The sequence below is a fragment of the Eurytemora carolleeae genome, unplaced genomic scaffold (genome assembly GCF_000591075.1).
Source record: "Eurytemora carolleeae unplaced genomic scaffold, Eaff_2.0 scaffold720, whole genome shotgun sequence".
NCBI lineage: Eukaryota > Metazoa > Arthropoda > Copepoda > Calanoida > Temoridae > Eurytemora > Eurytemora carolleeae.
Genome location: NW_019396622.1, coordinates 32,164 through 55,923, shown reverse-complemented (window position 1 = coordinate 55,923; position 23,760 = coordinate 32,164). Strand labels below are relative to the sequence as shown.

General features: G+C 30.9%; 1 protein-coding gene across 1 annotated transcript; it reads right to left on the bottom strand.

The window, feature by feature from the left end:
- Nucleotides 1-7,844: 7,844 nt before the first annotated feature.
- LOC111706461 (uncharacterized) lies at nucleotides 7,845-13,291 on the bottom strand. The gene is made up of 7 exons (XM_023479343.1): nucleotides 13,250-13,291; nucleotides 12,742-12,858; nucleotides 10,848-10,924; nucleotides 9,894-9,963; nucleotides 8,785-8,883; nucleotides 8,631-8,692; nucleotides 7,845-8,570 (listed from the first exon to the last, which is right to left on the bottom strand). The coding sequence occupies exons 1-7, from the start codon at nucleotides 13,289-13,291 to the stop codon at nucleotides 8,516-8,518; spliced, it is 522 nt and encodes a 173-aa protein (XP_023335111.1). The 3' UTR covers nucleotides 7,845-8,515.
- Between the last annotated feature and the right edge of the window lie 10,469 nt (nucleotides 13,292-23,760).

The window sequence follows — 23,760 nt, the reverse complement described above, 5'->3', positions numbered from 1 at the left end:
TTTTATTAGCGAGCAGATTTGTTGCCTTTTCTGAAGAGAATGAGCAGTACAAATAAGTCAAGCATTCGTTTACTTTATAATTTGTGTAGAATGATCAACAAATAGTTTTATGTAAGAATCTGAATACAATTGCAGACGATTGTAATGTGTTAGGGGTGACAATTTGTCCAAAACTTTTGTTAAGCAAAATTTAACGTTTTCAAAGTTACCAGATATATGATCAGAATTGGAAAATACCTCTCATATATCAACTTATGGACAATTGTTCTGTTAACGATTTTAATTATCACGAATTCAATGATATATTTTACATGTACTGACTTGTGAGCCGAACAAAAGGAATAATACTCGAAAGAGGGAAATAAGGCGAGTTGGCAAGGAAAACACTCTTTTCTACCAGACACAGATAGATGATAACTTCTTGAAAAAAGTATATTTCAGTAACGAGGTTTCCTACAAAATACAAATTGTTATTGGTGTACATGCATATAAATAATAATTGTTAATAAAGATTAAATAGTTGAAGGTTTTATCAATAAATGAGTATTGTTGTGAATCGATAACTAAAGGGTTTAAAAAAAAGGTACTGTTGTGAATTAGGTATATGGAACTTACAATCTAGAAAACTGTGTTAGGCCGAAAAGTTGTTTGAACTGAAGTCTAAAGCAATTTAATTCTTCTGAAATGAACATTTATCTGGTTAAAGTAATTTCACTGTTTATTTGTAAATGATTCATTAAAAATTATGTTTAAATGGGTTCTTTTAATGCACTTTAAGTTTTATTAGCTCCATGAGGTTATTGTTTATATTTATGCAAAATCCTTGGCAAAGTTTGGTTTGGTGGGTGGACGGAGGGTTCAACGGAGGTACAGTTTGTCGGAGACGACTTTTACAACAGGGTTACATTAGGGGTATGGTTCACATGAATACTGACTGACAAGTGATATTCTATATTCACAGCTTCCAGGTTCCTCGTTTATATTATATCTTTGTCTTAATTCATTGTACCATTTTTTTGTGCGCGAAATAAACTTTAATAATAATAATAACATGATGTAAAACGATAAACAGTGTTAATATAATATATATCATAGTAAAATCTTAAATTTATACAGATTTTATTTTACAATTTTTATATTTGCCATGTTTAAAGGAAGTGAGTTTTTGTCACAAAGTCAAATGCTCTAATCCTTATCTTCGCAACCTATTGGTGGTGTAAACCTTTTTTATTTCAAACTTAGACTACCTTATCTAACATAATTTATAGTTTGAAATATCAAAGGTCTACGATACTTGGTTGCAAAGATATAGGAATTAGAAAATTTGAGTTTGTGACAGAAACTCAATTCCTTTCTTCTCCACTTCACACCCCCCCTGGAGCACGGTTCGTTGAATATTTCCCCGTCCTTGTACTTCAGGTTGAATATATGATTAGAGTGCCAATATCAAGTTAATTTACTCTGTTTAAAAACAAGCTAATTTGTCCATGGTGTTGTTAATACACGTTAAATTAAAATTATATATGTTTTTAATTATTTTCATATCTCTTCTTATTAAAGCGGTATTGAGAGGAACAGAAATGTTTTTTTTTCTTTAATGAAACCGAATCAATTTGCTTTTCTTCACATAGTTGTACCAGTAATGTCGCAAATATGTGACCTTCTCGTTGTGTTTCATACATCTAATTGGACCTTACAAAAAACATAATTTTAGTCTGAAAGTCGTCTTCCAATTCCAAAGTTTAATGGATCTCCTTGTATTAATAAATTGTCACAAATCTTTAAAATTGCGTGTAGAAATGCAGAAATAAGCTGTAGAGGGGACGAAAGGGAGGGTAACTTGGTGACTTTTATTACATGGCAATTATTATCAATATTATTTAAAAATTAATTATTTTTGGAATTCACATACGCAGGAGAATGTTGTATTGTATATCATTAGAATTGATGGCATCCAAAGCACCCAAAAAGTCTTCTTTGTTATCAAAACCAATTTTTTGTATAGCTTTCTAAGTATAGAAGTTTTACTCAATCAAAAAGACACAAAGATAATTATAGTGAATACTAATGATTGCAAAACACTTGAAGGAAAAGGAATAATGTATTTACTAACAAAGATAAAATTACAGTATCCCTTACCAAGTATAATGACTGACAATAATTTCCGATTTACACAAAAGTTAATTAATTAATTCGACCCCCACCATCACTTTATACACATACATCTAAACAGTTTGTTTGTAACCTTTGTGACAGAAACAATCTCAAGGAATAATAATTGTCTTAAAGCATTTTTTAGAAAAGTGAATATTTGCAAATTATCTTTTTTTCCATCTGATAATCTGAGTTCGTTTCCATTATGTCCATTTGACATCCCAAATTTTTATTTTGAATAATCTTTTTGTTTGTTTATTTTCTTGTGATTTTTAACAAACATTTTTTTATATTTTTTTTTATCGATTTTGATGGTTATTATATCGTTAGAACTGACAAGGGTCAACCCAGACCGCAATATATTTTCAAACTATAACAAAAAAAAACAAAAAAAACATCACTAACACCGAATTTTAAATAATGACTGACAGTTTTGAGACAATCCAACAAGTTCGGATCATGGATCTTTTAGATAATTAATTTGCGGCACAAACTGTCTAAGTAAGTTGAAATATGGAATAACTACACTCATGAAATGTATTATGATGACGAGTTAAATATCATGAAATATTTAATATACTTTAAGAAATTGAGTCTTTGAACAAACTCGAATTGTCGAAACCCTATATCTTCGCAACCTTATGGTATAAACCTTAGATAATTAGATGCATAGTTAGAAAATCAGAGTTTGTGACAAAGACTTCATTTTATTGTCAACTTGATATTAAAAGTATTATTCTTAAAACAATCATTAATGAGTGCCTGGCCCTAGTCCTAAAAGTGAGTTCTTGCCACAATCTCTTATTTTTAATCCCTATATATATCTTTGTAAAGAAATTTGTTCAAAGAAATTGATTCTAGCTGTGCCGCTGTTACGCTAGCATACGCAGCATATTTAGAGTCTGTGAAATATCCCTGTTCTCTGGGGAGGACCTATTATCAACTGTACTGTAAAGATGTTCTGTACAAGCGTTTTCTAGAAGAAATTGGAAATAAAGAACCTGTTTTCTGCCGACAGCATTTTGCATACTGCGCAGACACAAAAGACTCGTATTCTTTATTTACAGTTTGCAGTATATATTCGTAGGATTTAAATTAGTTATATTATAAAATGTTTTTGTGATTATTTTCATGCTGAAATCAGCGGACTACTGTGGTAATTATGATTATAAATATTAAAATATTTCTTTATGTTTCTTGTGATATATATATATGTTGAATATTGGCTTGATTACAGTTTTTAATGCCTGATGGGTGTAATATCGTTTGTTCAATGAGAAATGGTTTATATTATGCTCATCAATGCTTTTTCTGTGATCCTAAAATTTTTTTTTTTACTAGACTGAAGTACCATTCCACAATAAAAATTGAAGCCTTTTCCTGTGTTTTAATTCATCATGAAAATTAATGAGAGTAGAGGTGCTTACGGTTCGGCCCAAAGAAACTCAGCACGGTACTTGATTTTTGTATAACCCAGGGCATCGCCAGTTGAGAAACAGCCACAAACTCTGATTTTATAATTTCTATATCTCTGCAACTCAATATCAAATACCTGTAGTAAATGCCCTACTCCAATAAATCCTTTTAGATCCGCATCAATCCAGGTACAACTTATCAGGTATCTGCCTTACAAGATACTTAATTCAATCTTGAACTCAATGTTCCTCAATGTTGCATTGTACAGATACAACTTAATCTCAAACTGGAGATTCCTCAGTACCAATCACTGACTGGAGATTCTTTGATACTGTTGTAATGAATATTGTGTAACACTATATCTGTAAATCTGAACTATGTAGTACAATATTAATTATCTATGTTTGTAAATAGCTACGCAAAACTTGTATTGCAATTAACCTAACCTAGCTACATCAAACCTGTATTGTAGTCAGCTTAACTACGCTGGTATATAGCATCATTAAACTTGTAATTACGTTGATTAACTTAACATGTAAGATAGAAACCAAAATACATTTAGTTGGAATAGACTTTTTAGATAGCAAACAAGAATCTTTTGAATGACAGATATAAGATGGTAACTGATACAGATAAAGTTAAGTCCGGATTGACATTGATAGAAAAGTATTAATACAGATAAAATCGTATCTGGATTGAATTTGATACAAAAGTATTGTTGAGTTTATCTTGAAACATAGATACCTGAAAATACGGAAGTATATACCTGGATTGGTACCGTATTAAAGAGCTGAATAGTTCTATACCTCAATTAACAAGAGGGTTTAAGTTGTATCTTGAAACATAGATACCTGAGAATATGGAAGTATATGCCTGGATTGGTACCGTATTACAGAACTGAATAGTTCTATGCCTTGTGAATTATCGAGAGGGATTGAGTTGTATCATGAAACATAGATACCTGGAGTTCTAGATAGAGTTTACCTGGATTATTAAGGGTCTGAATGGAATTATTGGAGTAGGGCATTTCCTACACTGTATTGTAAAGATGTAACTTAATCTCGAACTGGAGATTCCTCAATGATACTTTAGTCGATATCAATCTATCAATCCAGATATGACTGTTTCTGTATTCTCAGGTATCTGTCTAGCAAAATACAACTTAATTTTGAACCCCAGGTTCCTCTCTCATTTTCACTAAACGACGAAAAAATTACTCTCACACTGTAATCAAATCGCGGTATTATTCCAACTAACGTTTATTATGAGTTCTATGATACAATTTAAGTTAATGAAAGTTATTACAAGTTATACGTTGTTAACTACAAGTGCAGTTAGTTAGTGATAAAGAGTGGTTAGGTTTAATCGCTATACAGGTTCTGGTCTAGTGTTATCCTAAATTTATATATTTACTGTTACCAACTGGTCTAGTGTTATCTTACCATTTATATATTTACTGGTACCTTCTGGTCTAGTGTTATCTTACCATTTATATATTTACTGGTACCAACTGGTCTAGTGTTATCCTACCATTTATTTATTTACTGGTACCAACTGGTCTAGTGTTATCCTACCGTTTATATATTTACTGGTACCAACTGGTCTAGTGTTATCCTACCGTTTATATATTTACTGGTACCTTCTGGTCTAGTGTTATCCTACCGTTTATATATTTACTGGTACCAACTGGTCTAGTGTTATCCTACCATTTATTTATTTACTGGTTCCAACTGGTCTAGTGTTATCCTACCGTTTATATATTTACTGTTACCAACTGGTCTAGTGTTATCCTACCATTTACGAAATTTACTGGTACCAACTGGTCTAGTGTTATCCTACTGTTTATATATTTACTGGAACCTTCTGGTCTAGTGTTATCCTACCGTTTATATATTTACTGGTACCAACGGGTCTAGTGTTATCCTACCATTTATGTACCAACTGGTCTAGTGTTATCCTACTGTTTATATATTTACTGGAACCTTCTGGTCTAGTGTTATCCTACCGTTTATATATTTACTGGTACCAACGGGTCTAGTGTTATCCTACCATTTATATATTTACTGGTACCTTCTGGTCTAGTGTTATCCTACCATTTATATATTTACTGTTACCAACTGGTCTAGTGTTATCCTACCATTTATTTAGGTACCAACTGGTCTAGTCTTATCCTACCATTCATGTATTTACTGGTACCAACTGGTCTAGTGTTATCCTACCATTTATATATTAACTGGTATCAACTGGTCTATTGTTATCCTACCATTCATGTATTTACTGGTACCAACTGGTCCAGTGTTATCCTACCATTTATATATTTACTGTTACCAACTGGTCTATTGTTATCCTACCATTCATGTATTTACTGTTACCAACTGGTCCAGTGTTATCCTACCATTTATATATTTACTGTTACCAACTGGTCCAGTGTTATCCTACCATTTATATATTTACTGTTACCAACTGGTCTAGTGTTATCCTACCATTTATATATTTACTGTTACCAACTGGTCCAGTGTTATCCTACCATTTATATATTTACTGTTACCAACTGGTCTAGTGTTATCCCACCAATTATTTATTTACTGTTACCTTCTGGTCTAGTGTTATCCTACCATTTATATATTTACTGTTACCAACTGGTCTAGTGTTATCCTACCATTTATTTATTTACTGGTACCAACTGGTCTAGTGTTATCCTACCATTTATATATTAACTGGTACCAACTGGTCTATTGTTATCCTACCATTCATGTATTTACTGGTACCAACTGGTACAGTGTTATCCTACCATTTATATATTTACTGTTACCAACTGGTCTAGTGTTATCCTACCATTCATGTATTTACTGTTACCAACTGGTCCAGTGTTATCCTACCATTTATATATTTACTGTTACCAACTGGTCTAGTGTTATCCTACCATTTATATATTTACTGTTACCAACTGTTCTAGTGTTATCCTACCATTTACGAAATTTACTGAAAATTACTGGTACCTTCTGGTCTATGTAGATTCATTAAAATTTCCGCTGACAATCTTTTGATAAAAGCATTTAATTATTGTGTCAAATCTTTTTTCAAATTTTATTATTAAATTCTTTCTACAATCAAAGCTAAAAAACTAACAGCAAATTAAAAAACTAATAGAAACATTTATTTTATTTAAACTTAACAACTTAACAAATTTAAACAATATTTATGATAAAAAAAGCCAAACAACTTTTTTTGGGGTAGAAGGGTTGTGCAAAGTTTAAAAGTTTTTGAAACTTAATTGGATATTCTCAAAATGAGCAAATTAAACATTTTTAATTATGAATAAACATAAAAAATGATTATAAGCTGCTTTTACACATCTAGATAATCAGTAAAGATACAAGTTTAAATTCTTTTTTTCACTCTTCAAACTAAGGGGGGTCCCAGGGTCACTAGACGAAAAGGCTGCTGAAATGTTTTTACTTTTCTTAATATTGAAACATGAACTTCAGACAAAATGGTAATTCTTGCAGTGGAGCATTAGAGAAATGTTCTTTATTATAGATAGGTAAAACAATCATGAAATAATAAGCCATTTTGAGAAACAGTCGATTTTTCGAAATATCAATATTTTTGAATAGTATAGGATTAGTATTGCCAAGCTGAACAACTTTAAGAAGAAAAAGATTTTCTTTGAAATCAAAATTCGAATTCGAATTCCAATATGACTTTAAGTAAAAAAAAATCAAAAATATCTCCAGTAAAATTTAAATTTTTTTTTTTTTTAAATATGCGAGTATATCTATGCGAGTATAAGATAAATCTGGAAGTATATATATGAGAGTATAAGATAAATCTCCAAGTAAATATATATGAGAGAATAAGATAAATCTCCAAGTATATATATGAGAGTATAAGATAAATCTCCAAGTATATATATATATATGAGAGTATAATATAAATCTCCAAGTATATATATGAGAGAATAAGATAAATCTCCAATTATATATATGAGAGTATAAGATAAATCTCCAAGTATATATATATATGAGAGTATAATATAAATCTCCAAGTATATATATGAGAGTATAAGATAAATCTCCAAGTAAATATATATGAGAGAATAAGATAAATCTCCAAGTATATATATGAGAGTATCCAAGTATATATATGAGAGTATAAGATAAATCTCCAAGTAAATATATATGAGAGAATAAGATAAATCTCCAAGTATATATATGAGAGTATAAGATTAATCTCCAAGTATATAAATGAGGGTATAAGATAAATCTCCAATTATATATATGAGAGTATAAGATAAATCTCCAAGTATATAAATGAGGGTATAAGATAAATCTCAAAGTATATATGAGAGTATAAGATAAATCTCCAAGTATATTTATGAGAGTATAAGATAAATCTCCAAGTATATAAATGAGGGTATAAGATAAATCTCAAAGTATATATGAGAGTATAAGATAAATCTCCAAGTATATTTATGAGAGTATAAGATAAATCTCCAAGTATATATATGAGAGAATAAGATAAGTTGTGAAAATAAGTTTTTTTTAATTTACTCAGAAACAAGAAAATGGGTTTGACTCAAAAACACGACATGTTTTTGTCGAGAATGATTCCAATTTAGGATATATTCAAACATGGAAAACCTGACATTTTCTTTAAAACTATCAAGGGTTTTAATGTGAGAATAATTTCAGAAAATAGTTTAAAATTGGGAATTTTAAATTCTTGTTATGCTTAATAAAATATTGGTTATAGTTTTCACTGTCGACTTTTAATCTCAATATGGGCCGTTATTCTAAAAACCCAGTCTTTCAATTTGTGCCCACTGTTAGAAATAGGCCAATGGTTAGATTTGGATCTAATGTCCCCTGATTTAATAGTGTCATTTTAAAGCAGATTAAAAGTGTCTGAATTTCAAATTCCAAATTCATAGAGAGAAGAACATTCATGCAAATGGAATGTTGATGTAGCTGGACTTGAACCCTCCCACCCAATCAGACCTGGAAAAGTATTTTATAACATCACAATATATTACAATAATAATATGTAAATAATTCTACCTTGCATTCCTGATGGTGACTCCACTAGTATACAGGTAACAACTACCCGTCCATACCCAACCCTAGAAGTGAAAACATCACAAACTTGATGAGGAAGTTTAGTAACTTGTACAATCTAAATTGTCCATGATATAAACAAATACTAATACATAACCTTGCATTCAGTTGCAGTCTCACAATATTGTTGACACTCATTTTCATTTGACAGTGTGTTAACATTCCAAGTGCTACCAGGATCCATGTCAATGTTCATCTAGATTAAACTTCCTTATTCTTGGGATATAAATTCATAAATCTGAAATTTTTATTAATGAGGAATGGGTTCAGGGCATTTTTTTCTTTTTTAATGTTGACTGTCAGAGGTGTTTATTAATAGCATGGACTTGATTGAATACACTTTATGGCCAGAGGCCAAAGAAAGTCTAAAGACTGCAAAAGAGTTGGTGTTAGGCAGGGTCCAGTGTTTATTGTCGCAACCAGAGGCCAGGGTCAAGTGGCGAGTCCTTCAATTGACCTTTCAAGTAGAATTGTAACATTTACACCTTTTTTACATTTTTTTTGCAATACAATCTTAATATAACATTGCCTCTAATTTATTGTTATTATGTTATTTATTATTAAGATTCATACACTGATTTTAACCGACTGTAACATTACAATGTCTTTGGGGATTTTGGATTTGAGGACCATGTAGTAAACGAGAACCAAGAGATAAGAGAATCAAATCAAACAATGAAATACACACAACAATATGAAAAGGTTGAGAAAGAAATGGAAAAATCACAAAGCACCATCAAAGTTCTGAACATGCCAATTGAAATATCACTAACTAACAAATAATCAAGCGAGGTAACTTCATAAAAGTACTATGAATTTACTTTTTTCTAGTTTATGCACAGAAAAAGATCAAACTTACCACCAATAATTTACTGTAATTTTAAAATAAATTTGCTAAGTGAAATTCCTTATTATCAAGAATCATGTACAATGTACTATGGTAATATATAGAAATGTTTAAAATGAAAACTGTACATAGTAAAATTGTTAATTGTAAACAAAAGGAAAATATAAACATTTAGATTTGATAAGACAAGAGTTAAATTTGTCCAAAATTGTGCTATTTCTTAAGGAAAATTATTTCCTCATGTGCATTTCTTTGACACTAGATGAACACAGTACTTTTTTTGCTTGACATACACTGTGTAATGGTTAAAAAAAAAACTTTTACTTTTAATCAGAAGTCTTTTATATTTAATTACTTACTTGCAACAGATTTCCAATGATACTATTCACAGAGCATTTATACCTTACTTCACACTCAACTGATGGGTAACTGAACAAAGGATTCAACTCTAGTTAGTTAAATTTCATATGTATGTAGTTGAAAGTAATAACTCATCCAACTTGAATATTATTAAGTGGATGTTAAAAAAAAGGATTCAGTTTTTGTTCACAGATGTTGTATTAGATCATAGCTGACTGAGATCATACACTAGTTAAAGTGCCAAGTAAAATTCCATTTTGAAGTACTTCTCTTTCCAGTAAATATCTTATATGATTATTATAAAATGATGACTTAAGATATAGTAGATTTCTTGACAGGATTTTTTAAATCTTTTGTTCACACAATTGTTTTCTTTCAAAATGATCGTAAATCTTCCTAAACCATGGTGTCTTTCAGAAAAATTAACAAACAAAAAATATCGAATTGAATTCTTCAGAGAAAATTATAAAACAATCATCTTTTTAAAAATAAACAATTTTAAATTTAATGACCCTTTGCATTGTATAGATCAATCAATCAATCAATCAATCAATCAATGAAGGATTTCCAAATCATTCCTCAAACAAATTTGAAAAAGTAGACTTTTTAACTAAACAAAATTGCGAAAAATAAACTAGCAAAATGGGTCATCAACGAATGATGAAGGAACAAATTGAAAAAAAGCCCAAGGTGCCCATTTGTTACAGGGGCTACATTTTAAGATTCTTATCAGCCTTAAGTGTTCCCAGTCCTGTCAATTGTTTCAGCCACCACTAGTGTTAATTACAATAAGACTAAGTCAAACAAGCCTTAAAGTATTAATATTGTAGATTGTAGATCATGCATTTCATATTTCTGTTTTTCCGACCCTATTCTTTTACACAATTTAAAGCATAGAAGTCATTGTTTATTGTAACTCAACCATATCATTTAAGACCACCGCATTCTTGTACCTGCATGAAGTACTGTTGATGGTTAGTAGTCCTCTAGTCCCTGTTGTAACACCAACCAATGGGTTTTCCAGATTTTTCTACAATTTTATCACTGAATTCAGTTTTAAGACTTATTTTACTTTTCAACAAAAATTGAATCATGTGCAATTATTTAAACAGAGGTCTAAAGTTATGTGTCTTAATGATGCCATAATATTAGACTTAGGTTGCTTCAGACGAGCCCAAAACGAAAAACTTTCCATTATTTAATAAAGTAAGTCTCAATTTTAAAGTATTTCTACTGATCAGTTGCTCTTAGATCAGCTCTCTTACAATACATGATTAAGTAACCAACATTAAATACTTACAGATAGGGTTGTTAATTGTTTCGTTTTTCGATTGTTTTCAAAAACGATCGATTCCTTTTAAAAAAAAATGATTGTTTTTAAAAATGGCTGTTTTAAAAAAAAGAAAATATGAGTTTTGGACTTTTCTGAAGAAGATTATGAATGTCCTCTTTTATTCAATTTTTTAAATGTTGTTTACATACCTTACTAAGGCAGTAAATTTAAATTGTAGAGGATAAATCCCTAAAAACTTATGAGGGAGCTAAAACTTCTGGATATTTTATTTACAAAAACTTAATAAGTTAAATAAGTTTTTAAAAAAAATTAATTTTGTTTGTTTTAAGCTGTATGTATATGTATTACCAACAGTACCTTATAGTGTTGATCGAATTCATGTATTTGACCGTTTTGTCGATGAATTCTAACCCCTTCAACACCCCCCCCTTATATAGGAGAGACAGGGAAGGAGGCTAAAGAAAGGCTGAGGGGTCACAGAGGCACCATTACACAGCTAGGACAAGAAAATACCCAGGCCCCTGTAGGTGTACACTTTCGTGCCCCTGGCCACTCCTATGCAGATTTATCCTTCATTCCCATAGAGAAGATCAGGTCCAGGGATAGGATGGTCAGGGAGGTCAGGGAGTCATACTACATCCAGAAATTTAACTCAGTGAGGTCAGGACTGAACAAGAAAACATAATGCTAATTGCAATATTTTTTTTTAAAAAATTAATTTTGTTTGTTTTAAACTGTATGTATATGTATTACCAACAGTACCTTATAGTGTTGATCGAATTCATGTATTTGACCGTTTTATTGACGAATTCTAACCCCTTCAACAACCCCCCCCCTTCCCCCACTGCATACGCCCATAAACTAGTCAATCCTTTTCCAGTCATTCAATACTCTTCAAAAGAGTAAGGTACTGTTTTCTAATTTTTCTTTAAAGTTTTATGTGTTTTACAATATTCATTTTGAAAAATTTGTATTTTTTGTTTTTTTTTATTTTTTATTTTTTGCTTATATCTGTTATATTACAGGACAAACTCCTGATGATGCCAAAGTTTTTGGCGAAATATATTGAGAAGAAAATGATATAATTCTAGTGCTAGAGAGTAGGGTTGGGATTTGTTTAAAAACGATCTAAAGTAATAAGTTAAAGGTCTTCATTAACGAAGGGTTGTGGTTAATGATTGTTAACGAAGGGTCATTGTTAATAATCTTTAAGGAAGGTTGTTGTTAACAATCGGGAACAAAATGACGAACTCATAAAAAAACGATCGGTTTTAAAAGCAACTGTTTTAAAAAAGATCATTTGGAAATTGACTAAAAACGATTGTTTTATAAATGACCGTTTTTTAAAACCGATTTTTTTAATAAAACCATCGTTTTTGAAAACAATCTTTTAGTTTGTAGTTTTTTTGTCATCCTTTTCAAACGATCTTTTTTTTAAAAAAATAAAGACGATCCATCCCTACAATTACAACATCCTAAATTCAAATTTAATATTATAGAATAAATAATTAATCAATTGCTTTACCACCATAATCATAAATTCAGAATATTTCCTGGCAGCATTTCCTTCCTTCCAGGAATGGATATGGATGAGTTGTTGGGCAGATGTCACTAAGTTCTTTATCACCTTCCTTTTTAAGTATTAGGGGATATTTATAATCTGAATGGTTCTAAATGGTACAAAAAGAAAATAATGAAATAAAACATGTCTTAATAACTAAATTTTTCCTTTACTTACTGTAAAGGAAAAATGAAAGGGGGTATAGGCTGAAACCTGAGAATCTCAGGAATTTATTGAGACCTATAAGAGTTCTATCTGACCTTCCTGTCTGAAGAATTTGATATAAAACTGTGTCAAAATTATAGTAAAACATTTAAGATCTTGTATAATATTTGTAGTATTAAACAGATCATAATCAACAAATACACAACCAATCTGAAAACAACAAAAGCCTGAGAAACTCAGGTTTGCTACAATTATTATTTGAATTTACTACTTTTTCATTTTTAATAGATATGATTGATAATATTATTTACACGTCTGGATCATGGGACCAAAACCTCAACCAATGGCAGTGCAGTATTATTGTTATGTCTCTCCATTTTTATCACATGACCAGTATACCGCAATTATATTGAAGGGAGTTCTTGTCACATGATATGGACGTATATCTTTCAAATATTCATTTTGGTATAATTTTGACATAGTATTATGCAAGATAGATGTCTTATAGGTCTTGATTAAGTTTCAATTTATAATTTATATAATTTTACAGTTACTTTAACTTGTTATGTTTAGTGAGACACACTGTGTGATGTTCAATGAAATATTATCAACAATGTTTGGACAACTTTACCTTTATAAGGACTCAATGTTTAACTTTCACTAAAATTGAAAATAATTTATCTATGTATAAATCTCAATGAGGGAGATTATCACTTGGGCAATGTGTTACAAGCAAAGCAAAGTGTCTAATAATAAAGTGAAACCAAGCAAAATGGCCACCTGGTTAAAGCTAAGGTGGTAAAAATACTGCCTGGCAAATTGACAACTGCCATTTGGCAACTCTTTAACATGAGAAAGTGACCCTTAGTTAATTGTCAACAGGAACTAAGCAATTTACATCCAAATTTTACATTGTTCCCCAGAGTTTTGCCAACAACATAAATAGAATAAAAATAAGGGACTCCTCTGTAAAATGACAACTTCAACCCGGCATGATGAATTTAATTATTTAGACCAAAGAGGAAAAACTGTCATCTTCAATATATTTTCTAGGAAGGTTAGATCCTATAATTGTTTCCTCCTATTTATACATCTTGGATTCCTCAAAACAATATCTGCATAGGAATTGGACAGAGAGCAAGTTTAATCTTTAAATTGAATGATTAATTTCTTTTTCTCACATAATAAACCAATGTCCAAGTTAATTATTTTCTCCTGGAGATGGTGAACTTGGTGTCAGCTTATCAACAAAGGCCTTCTCACATAATCCATCCTCCCTAAGAATCTCAGAATTAACTTGGAACTAAATCATCATAAATTACTGGAATTTAGAATCCATTTTTCTAAACAGGAGTATTTTTTTCTTAAAAACACAGATACATAAGAAATTGGTAGCATGGCAAACTTACCTGTAAAGGAAAGAGTTGTACAGTGATCCCAGGCGAAGAGAAGATGCACACTGAAATTCAGATTTATAATCAAACTTTAATAGCTTTATGAAAATGGGGGGAACCCCCTAACATTGGTATATTGGATTCTTGCTTAACTAATAACATTTAGCTATGAAATTTAGAATACCTTTAAGTGAATGGTAAAATATTAAGAAAATCAACATTTTTGCAAAGTGACATTGTCAACTTCAACAGGTCAAAAACAGGTCATCATGTAATTGAATATAGATAATAGGCAAAGTTACCTCAACCGGAGACCTGAATCTGCGTGTACTAACAACACTTCTGGTTTTCCAGAACTCCTGGCTGACTTCTCTTGGTCCAAAAGTGTAGGATCTTTCCTCCCCCCAGCACTTGGACATTTAAAGTTATTGTTATAATAACATTTTATCTTTTATTTTGATTTAATTTAATGGATGTCTTAATTTGATAAGCTTTGGAAACCTGGATTCCTGAAGCAATCTTTTGGCAATTAATGTAAAATAACTTTTCCTGAGAAATAAGAAGGAGAAACAGAATACTTCTTTTCTCTAGCAGTAACATTCTGTTTGTCTGATAACAAGTTGAGGATTATTTGTGTAAGTATTTTTTAAATTAAATTGTTACACATGGAATGCAAACAGTGCATTACAACCTGGAAATGAAAGAGGCCAAGCTTATATAGCTATAGTATATTTGTTTTTGCATATATTATAATATCAATTATATTAGAGTTGTTTTAATCTATACATTAAAAGTTTAAATGCCAGAAATCCATAAAACAAAGCACTAAGCCAAAATTTTTAAATTATGTGAATTTTATTATATTGTGGAGGAGCTAGAAAGTCATCTCTCATTTACTATCCAAGAAAACCAAAGTCAATTAATATATAATTTGTTTATCTAACTGTTGTAAAATAGATTTCAATATAGAATTAGTCCTTTTTATTTCTCTTGTCATTCTGTGTAGCTACAATATTTTATTCTTGTTAAGAAGGAAATAAGATAAGATGGAATAGGGCTAAAAATCTAAAACATTTACCATAAAATTAACAAAGTTTACTGAAAAAAATAGCATTATTTAACTATTTTTATTATAAATTAACTTTTTTGTGAAAAAAAACATGCAAAGCAGAGAACAAATCTTGCTATTGAGGAAACAACTTTTCCAACTACTTAACTAACTTATGACACTAATGAATCCATGATATATGCATAGCTTCACTCGTGATGCTGTAAGACCCAAGATGGCCTTGAGAAGCCTTGGCAATGTAAAATTCCCTCCTATATTTATTGCATCCCTAATGCCCTCCTTGTAATGAAGAGATTACTAATTATTAATTATGAAAATATTATATATTATGAAATTGCGTTGGGCCTAAGGAAATTGTTGGCCTAATTTTGGATCGAATGAAAATTGTTGATCTTAACTGGTAAAGAAAACAGGCAGGCATTGTTTGGATCATTCAGTTAGAAAATGAATGAAATAGATGGAACATGTATGCTAATTCTGAAAACAAACAAATGTAACTTTTTTAAACAACTAAAATAAATAAGAACACAAATGGTCGTTAAAACACAAATATTGATGAGGTACTAATTAGGATTGTAACTTGATGAAGCGTAAGCCTACTTGAAAGTAGTAATTAGAACTGTAACTTAATAAAGTCTATACCTACTTGAAAGTTCTAAATAGGACTGTAACTTGATGAAGTGTATGCCAACTTGAAAGTACTAATTAGGACTGTAACTTGATGAAGTGTGTACCTGCTTGACATTACTAATTAGGACTGCATCTTGATGAAGTGTGTACCTACTTGAAAGTTCTAAATATGACTGTAACTTGATGAAGTGTATGCCTACTTGAAAGTACTAATTAGGACTGTAACTTGATGAAGTGTGTACCTACTTGAAAGTACTAATTAGGACTGTAACTTGATGAAGTGTATGCCTACTTGACAGTACTAATTAGGACTGCATCTTGATGAAGTGTGTACACTGTACATCATTGACATTACTAATTAGGACTTTATCTTGATGAAGCATGTCTACTTTAATTAGGACGTTAACTTGATGAAGTGTGTACCTACTTGAAAGTACTAATTAGGATGTAACTTGATGAAGGGTATACCTACTTGAAAGTTCTAATTAGGAGGTTAACTTGATAATGCATATACCTACTTGAAAATACTAATAAGGACTGTATCTTGATGACTCATGTGTCTACTTGAAAGCCAAAGAATCAGTTTTGTCAATTACCATTGTGTCAACTGGCCCAAATATATACACTGGACAGTTAAGACCACTTTTTAAATTATGATTTGACATTTTTGAAACAAATTTAGTTTGCATAATATACATTTTTAAGATGTATATATGCATAAATATTAGAAAGGTTTTTTAGAAAAATTCCTTTGAAAACGGACTGGGCAAAACTTTTAATGTTTTCTTATGTCTGAGTTTCAACATAGTCTAGGTTTTACAGCTGCAATATTAAATAGATTTTCGCGTAAGGAATTACGTGTTTATGGCCTTTAAATTTTCGTTTTGCAATATTTTTGTAAAGGCCAAATGTGGGAGTCTAGGAAGAAATCATCATCATTGGAGTACTATCAAAAACCCCCTTTTAAGGGAGACCCTCATGAATGTATACTCGAAGACCCCCAGATTTTTATTGGAGACCCCAATCTTTTCATCTGAAACTACCGGATTTTTATTGGAGATCCCAATATTTTCATCTGAGATCCCAGATTTTTACTGGAGACCCCAAGCTATTGATCTAATAGACTCCAGATGTTCAAACCCCAAACTTTTTGTCACACACCCCTATCTGTTCATTGGAGACCCCAAACTTTTAGTTTTTGAACCCCAATTTTGTTTCATGGGAAACACTTAGATTTTCAGTGGAGACCTTAAACTTTGTAAATCTGAAAATTTTAGGTTAAAACAAAAAGTTTGGTGTCTCAAATGAACAATTTGTGGTTTCTGTACTAAACATCTGGGGCTTTGTTGAAAAGTTTGGGGTCTTCAATGAAAATCTTGCGGGATCAATGAAAAGCTGGGGTCTCAATTGAAAATCTGGAGTTTAGGGTTTAAAACAAAAATTTTGGGGTTTCCAATGAAAATCTAGGGGTCTACAATGAAATTATGTGGGTCTCCAATGAGACAATTATACAGGTCTCTGACTCACAATATTGTTCGCCCCCCCCCCTCTCCCCTCCCTATATTAATTTTTGAGACCAGGCTGACTTATTATTGCACGGGAATTATTTAGTTTTGAATATCTGAATGATATTTAAGTTCATTTTAAGAAAACATTAGATAACAATGATTGCCCTTCCCCCCTTCTCTGGCTCTATATCTTAATTTGTTAACAATTAAAAACTGGTTTCAAATAACAATATGCAGTATGCAATTAGGGAGGGGGTGCAGAGGTGCCATGATCCCCCCAAAAATGACCTCTGAGCCTCAGGATTTGCAGAATTACCTCCAGGCCCCGCAAAACTGGTCTCCCAGCCTCAGTGACGTCACCAAGCCTCCCGCCATTCTGTCTCTTCGCCCCGCATTTTGGTCTCCGCTTGTTGTTTTTATTTTTTGTTTAAATTTATTGACTTAACCAAACCAATATCAAAATATATCTCTTCATAGTAGACTCCGTCATAGTTTAAAGAATCGTCTAATCAACAAATTTGACATGTTAATTCATTCAATTGTTCTGAAGGAGTTGTTTTTTCTGTAAAAGTTCACATTAAGATGGAATGAGTAAAAGACAACCTTTAAAAACGACTTATCTATTATTTTTGAAGGCATCATGATTTGAAGATTTTCTTAACTCTCGATTCCTTAGCATTATATTTTATCATAAAAATGCAAATTAATGAGGATCTGTTCTATAATATACGAGTTTTTGCGCACCCCNAATTAAATTTAACTTATTAAAACAACAAGATATGACATGAAGCTGCCCTAACCTGTAATAGATATTTAGATTATTTTAATTCTTTGTTTCAATTTTTAAAAAAAATAGTTCTTCAATATTTTCTAAAGCATACCATAAAATCACAAATACAAGGATTTCACAAAAACTACCTTGTTTTGTAAATTGCCGCTGATATTGTTTGCTTGGTATATGAGACCCCTCTAAAATAATAGAACATTTTTCTATCTTTATACAAAACTGCAATAGATCTTCACAATTTAAGGAATTTGTGAAATTTAGAAAAACAAAATACAATTAAAATGCAATTAAAATTCACTTTTTAATGCAAAATGTCAATGTATCAATCTGAACTATTTCATCATGTTGAGAATTTTTTAAAAAAGGTTCTTGGTGGAAATAAAAGCCAAATATTTTTTTATTAGAGCCAAACTGTGGTTCGGAGGTCATTTTTGCGGGAATCATGGTGCCTCTGCACCCCCTACCTCATGCAATTGCAGTACACAGTTCGGAAACAATATGACCGGAAAGTATGAAAATCTAAAAGTGTGCTCAACTAGGATGTACTGTACATTATGGTAAATTTAAGCCAGATGACATAGTGGTAATTGACAAAACTGATTCTTTGGCTTTAAAGTACTAATTAGGACTGTATCTTGATAAGGAATATTTCTACTTGAATCAGGACGCAACTTGATAAAACATGTACCTACTTGAAAGTTCGATTACGAATAGAGGGTTGTGACCTCATTGCGATAAATCCACGTGACTATAAAAACTAAAATTTCATTAAAATTTTATTATTAGGTAAGCCTTATCATTGGACAGCCTTGTGTTTAGTTATTCAAAAAGTCAACATTGGCATAACAGTTCAACCAAGCTAATTAAAGGACCACGTTCTCTAACTGTAAAACAATATTGTTTAAAATTGGTGTGAGGTCTTTAGATTAAATTTTTCAAATGAACAGATAACTCCCCTCAAACTCTAATATTCTCATTGGTTACAAAAAGAACAAATTTTACATAGTGAGAACAGTATCTAAATATCAACGCCCTTTCGACAACATTTTCTAGGGTCACATGTAAAAACCTTCACCTCAGAAAGGCTGTAGGGTCTGAATTTATTTATAGTCCTTAAGAAAGACTTTGGAGTAAATAAAAAATAGTGCAATACATGCCCATAGTCAAAGGAAATGATTTTTTACCACAAACATGTATTTTCTAAATTGATATTTCAGATCAAATACTGTAAAGGTTTATACTATGTATCAAGGAGAGAATATTTGAGTTTAAGGAAAAAACTTAAATAATATAGATGAACTAAATAATGGAATTTTCTATCATGTGTGTGATTGTATTCTGTCTATTGCAGTTTAATTTTCAAGTGATCTTCCATTTAAAGAGGGGCAAGTCTGATTCACAATGGTCCCTGTATACCTTTCTGATACAATCTGATACAATCCAACAACAAATAATCCCAACTGTGATCCTGATGGGATCAGTCTTGAAAGTGCTTGAAAGTACATTTTAAAACAGATAATACACTTTCTCTATCATTATGAGCTTTTGTAAGTTATTTTTTTGTACTGCATTTGAGTTGTTAATAGATGTAAATATCAGTAATCATTATAAGAGGTAAATGATGTACAGAAAAATAAACACTTTCTTACAGTACACAATGAAGTACAACTTGATATTGTACTTCCAATCAATATCAATCAATCAACATTTGGTATCTCGTAGAACCCTTGATTAACCCTTGGTCTGATACAATCATTGAATCATTGTTCTATAAAAAAAAGGTGTTCAGTTCTTGTGTTTGAAGCAGATGTTTGCATTGCAAATATATAAAAATCACGTCTGCAGTCCCTTAACAATAAAAGAACAGCCAGTTTACACCAGTTTATAATGTTTCACCTTTCCTTTCTAATAAACCCTGGCCTCGCATTTTGACTGCAAGATCCTTATCAAGTTGAAATTATATATTTTAGGTTTTTTTTTAGTTCAAATGAAAAATGTGGTATTTATAACATACAAAGGTTATTTACATTTAATTTTTTTATTTGGTTCAGTATTGTATCAGGGGTAGGAGAAAATTAGATATAATTTCTCAATACAAGATTATTTTATAGTCTGTATATAAAAATGATAATACTAATTGTTGAGCTAAGATTGCTCTTCTAATGAAAGTCATTTTAAGGACTGGGACAGAGACAACAGAGAGAGATCCAGCCAACCCAGATGTTGTCCTGGTGTTTTATATTTGTACATTTGTGCTTTTATATTTACATGAGAAATATCATCTGATTAGTATTTATCTGAAGATCTGTGCCATTTCAGATAACAATTATACAATGAGATTAGACCTCAATTATTATTGAGTAAATAGCCATTAGAACCACCAGGAAAACATCCTTAAAGTCTCATTTACATTCATTATTTTCTTGATATTCTAAGCCATTTTAGGCATTCTTATTTTAAACCTAATAAGTATGTTTGTGATAGATTTTCAACCTGTCAAAGACCTGAGAGTCCTCCCAACATATTTCACCACGCTCTCCCCCTCCCCCTCACTCGACTGTATCATGATCATGAGTATTCATCTTCTTATCAAATTTTATCAATTAGGAAAAAAATACCTAAATTTTTCTAAAGTGCTTCAAACTATTTTCTCTTTTTTAACTTAATGAAAGTCCATCATACTTAATTTATCCTCTCAGAAAAAAAACCTATATATGTCACTTTTCTTTGCTTGTCTGTCTAGTTTGTTTGCATCTATGCCTCTAACAAATTTGATGTCCAAAAAATTTTCAACATTTTTATGAAATCCACCAAATTTTTTTTTACAACCTAAGAAACTGCATATGAAAATAGAAGCATATCCAAAAATAATAAGGATTATATCAGACTATTAGGACTTTAGCAGGCTATAAGAGGTGAGAAGGGGTTTGCCCCTTACTGGCAAACAAGGATAGAAGGACTACAGAAAGACCATATATGGATTATAGGATAGTCACAAAGTACTACCATGGACCTACTTACTGATTAGGACTTCACTGACCTATAATTAAGGGACTATTATTTGACAAAGCGAACGTTGGTGTACTGTAATTGTAGTCTGTAATAGGGGACTTATTATACATAGTGAATATGACTAAGTCATGGATTAACAGACATTAAGAAATATAAAAAAAAGACACTATGAAGTTTTTGCCGCCTTGGGCACAAATTCAACGATTTGAATTTTGACGGCAATTACCACTTTGCAGCTGTTGGAAGTTTGAGTTTTTAAAAAGACAAGAAAAAACCTTTGGATATAATAAGAAATTGGTATAGTGCATAGACTAACCTGAAACAATTGATAATTTATTTCTTTTTGACTTCTACCCATTAAAACAGCGCATAAAAAATAGATATTGAAAATGAAATCCAATTTTGCCCACCCTCCTTAAAGTTCTAGTTGCGCCACTGAATACATAAAGCTTTATAGTTTTTTAGAAGGGGTCATTTAAGTAACTTTATGTCGTTAGATTTGGTGTGAACTGTCTTGTTTACACTGAGCAATTAATGATTTGTATTATTTTATTTTTTTTATATTGTTGTATACCATAAAAGTAAACTCAAGGATATATATTTTGGATTGAAATCAACAACTCATACTAATGATATTTCTAGAATACGGGATTATAATTTACTAGAAATTCAAGGCGCTTCGCGTCCTTCTTTCTAGGCTATTAGGGCGCTTCTCGCCCATCTTTTATTGAAATTGTGAACATGTTCTTTTTGTTTGCATTTCAAAACAAAGAAGAAAAAATTTTTAAAAATTTAAAAAAAAAAATTTGCAGATTTTTAATAATTTAATTTTTTACGAAATTAAAAACCTTTAAAACACATTTTTTTTTTATCATCCATAAACCTTCCCTCCCAGCTAGCCAAATTGCGCAAAAAGAGCGCAATTTAAGTGTCACTTTTCGCATTTTTACTTAAATTTTGCGTAGAGGTTTTGGCTCTTTTTACGTCATGAAAGACGTAAAATCGCACTTAGTTACGCAAATTTATTGGTTTAAGTAGACGTAAAATTTACGTAATAATATTATACAAATTTACGCCAGAAATGCGCGTTTTTATTTTCTCAATTACCAAAAAATATGCAATATTTGATGCATGCAGATAGGCCATCCATCCCTGAGTACTGGTATAGTACCCTCTCTGAACTGTTTCCATTCATCCAGAATACATGTTCAACATTGAGATTATAGCGTCAAGGTACAAACTTGTATGAGAGTTATAAAAGTTATATAAAACTTTTTGATAGAAAATTCAGTGCATTTTCCTAATAAAAATGTTTTATTCAAAAAAATTTAAAATAATTTAAAACCCAAATCTTGACTTCTAAATGATATATTTTTAGTAAAAAATTTAATCTGATCCTCATTACTTTGTTTTAATTTTACGTGAAACAAATAGAGACACCTAGCGGTGAAATTTGGTACTAAAAACCAGTGTGCTATATAGCACTGTAAATTCTCTGCCCAATTATCCCCACCCTTCCCACCCTTATCTACATATCACACGGCTTTCTATATAATATAACATTGCTGCACTCTGCACATGCACACACACCTGGGCCACTCAATTCTTCAATATTTAAAAAACTCAAAACATATGTGTAAAAAGAGCGCAATTTTTACGCAATTTTAATGCTAACAAAGACAACTTAAATTCTTTTTAAAAGTTTATTTTTTCAATTTTTTTGGAAAATGCAATATATGCCGTATCGGGAATTTTAGATATTTCACAAATAATTTAGATTTAGAGTTTTAGGGAATTACACAAAATGAGCGTATTTTTACGCAATTTGTATACCTGAAATAAAATGATACACATCTCCACAAATTCATGATATTTTTACTTAAAGCTGGGTTATAAAATATTTTCTTTAGAAAAATTAGATATTTACACTAATTTGAAATCTAGTCTTACGCAAATTTGAGTTTTAATTGCGTAATTGGAGCCAAAATAATATGCCTTTACATTGCTTACGCAATTTGGATAGCTGGGCTGTGGTCACGTGATGTCCCACAACAAATTTGGGCCTGATCGGTTCAGCCGTTTTGACGTTTATTGGATACAAACAAACAGACAGACACCAAGACAAAAAACAGACAGACAAGACAAATTTATATATAGACTAGCCTTAGTAGGCGCATCTCGCCCATCTTCTAAATTAATTATGAACATGTTCTCTTTGTGTACATCGTAAAACAAAACAAAAATAATTTGCGAATTTTTACAAAAAATTCGTGGATTTTCAAAATTTTCAAAAATTTAATTAAGATTGAATTTTGATGGAGACAAATATTTGAAATTTTGATCATTCATAAACCTTCCCTGTGGTCTTGTGATGTCCCAAAAAAAATTTGGGCCTGATCGGTTCAGCCGTTTTGACGTTTATTGGATACAAACAAACAGATAAACA

Excerpts from the sequence above, each read along its gene's own strand:
- LOC111706461 (XM_023479343.1), bottom strand. The coding sequence starts at position 13,291 with ATGGAGAGACATAACAATAATACTGCACTGCCATTGGTTGAG. Across the intron at positions 12,859-13,249 it reads CTGCACTGCCATTGGTTGAG|AACCATTCAGATTATAAATA; the intron begins GTTTTGGTCCCA and ends TGTACCATTTAG. Across the intron at positions 8,884-9,893 it reads TCATTGGAAATCTGTTGCAA|ATGAACATTGACATGGATCC; the intron begins GTAAGTAATTAA and ends AGTTTAATCTAG.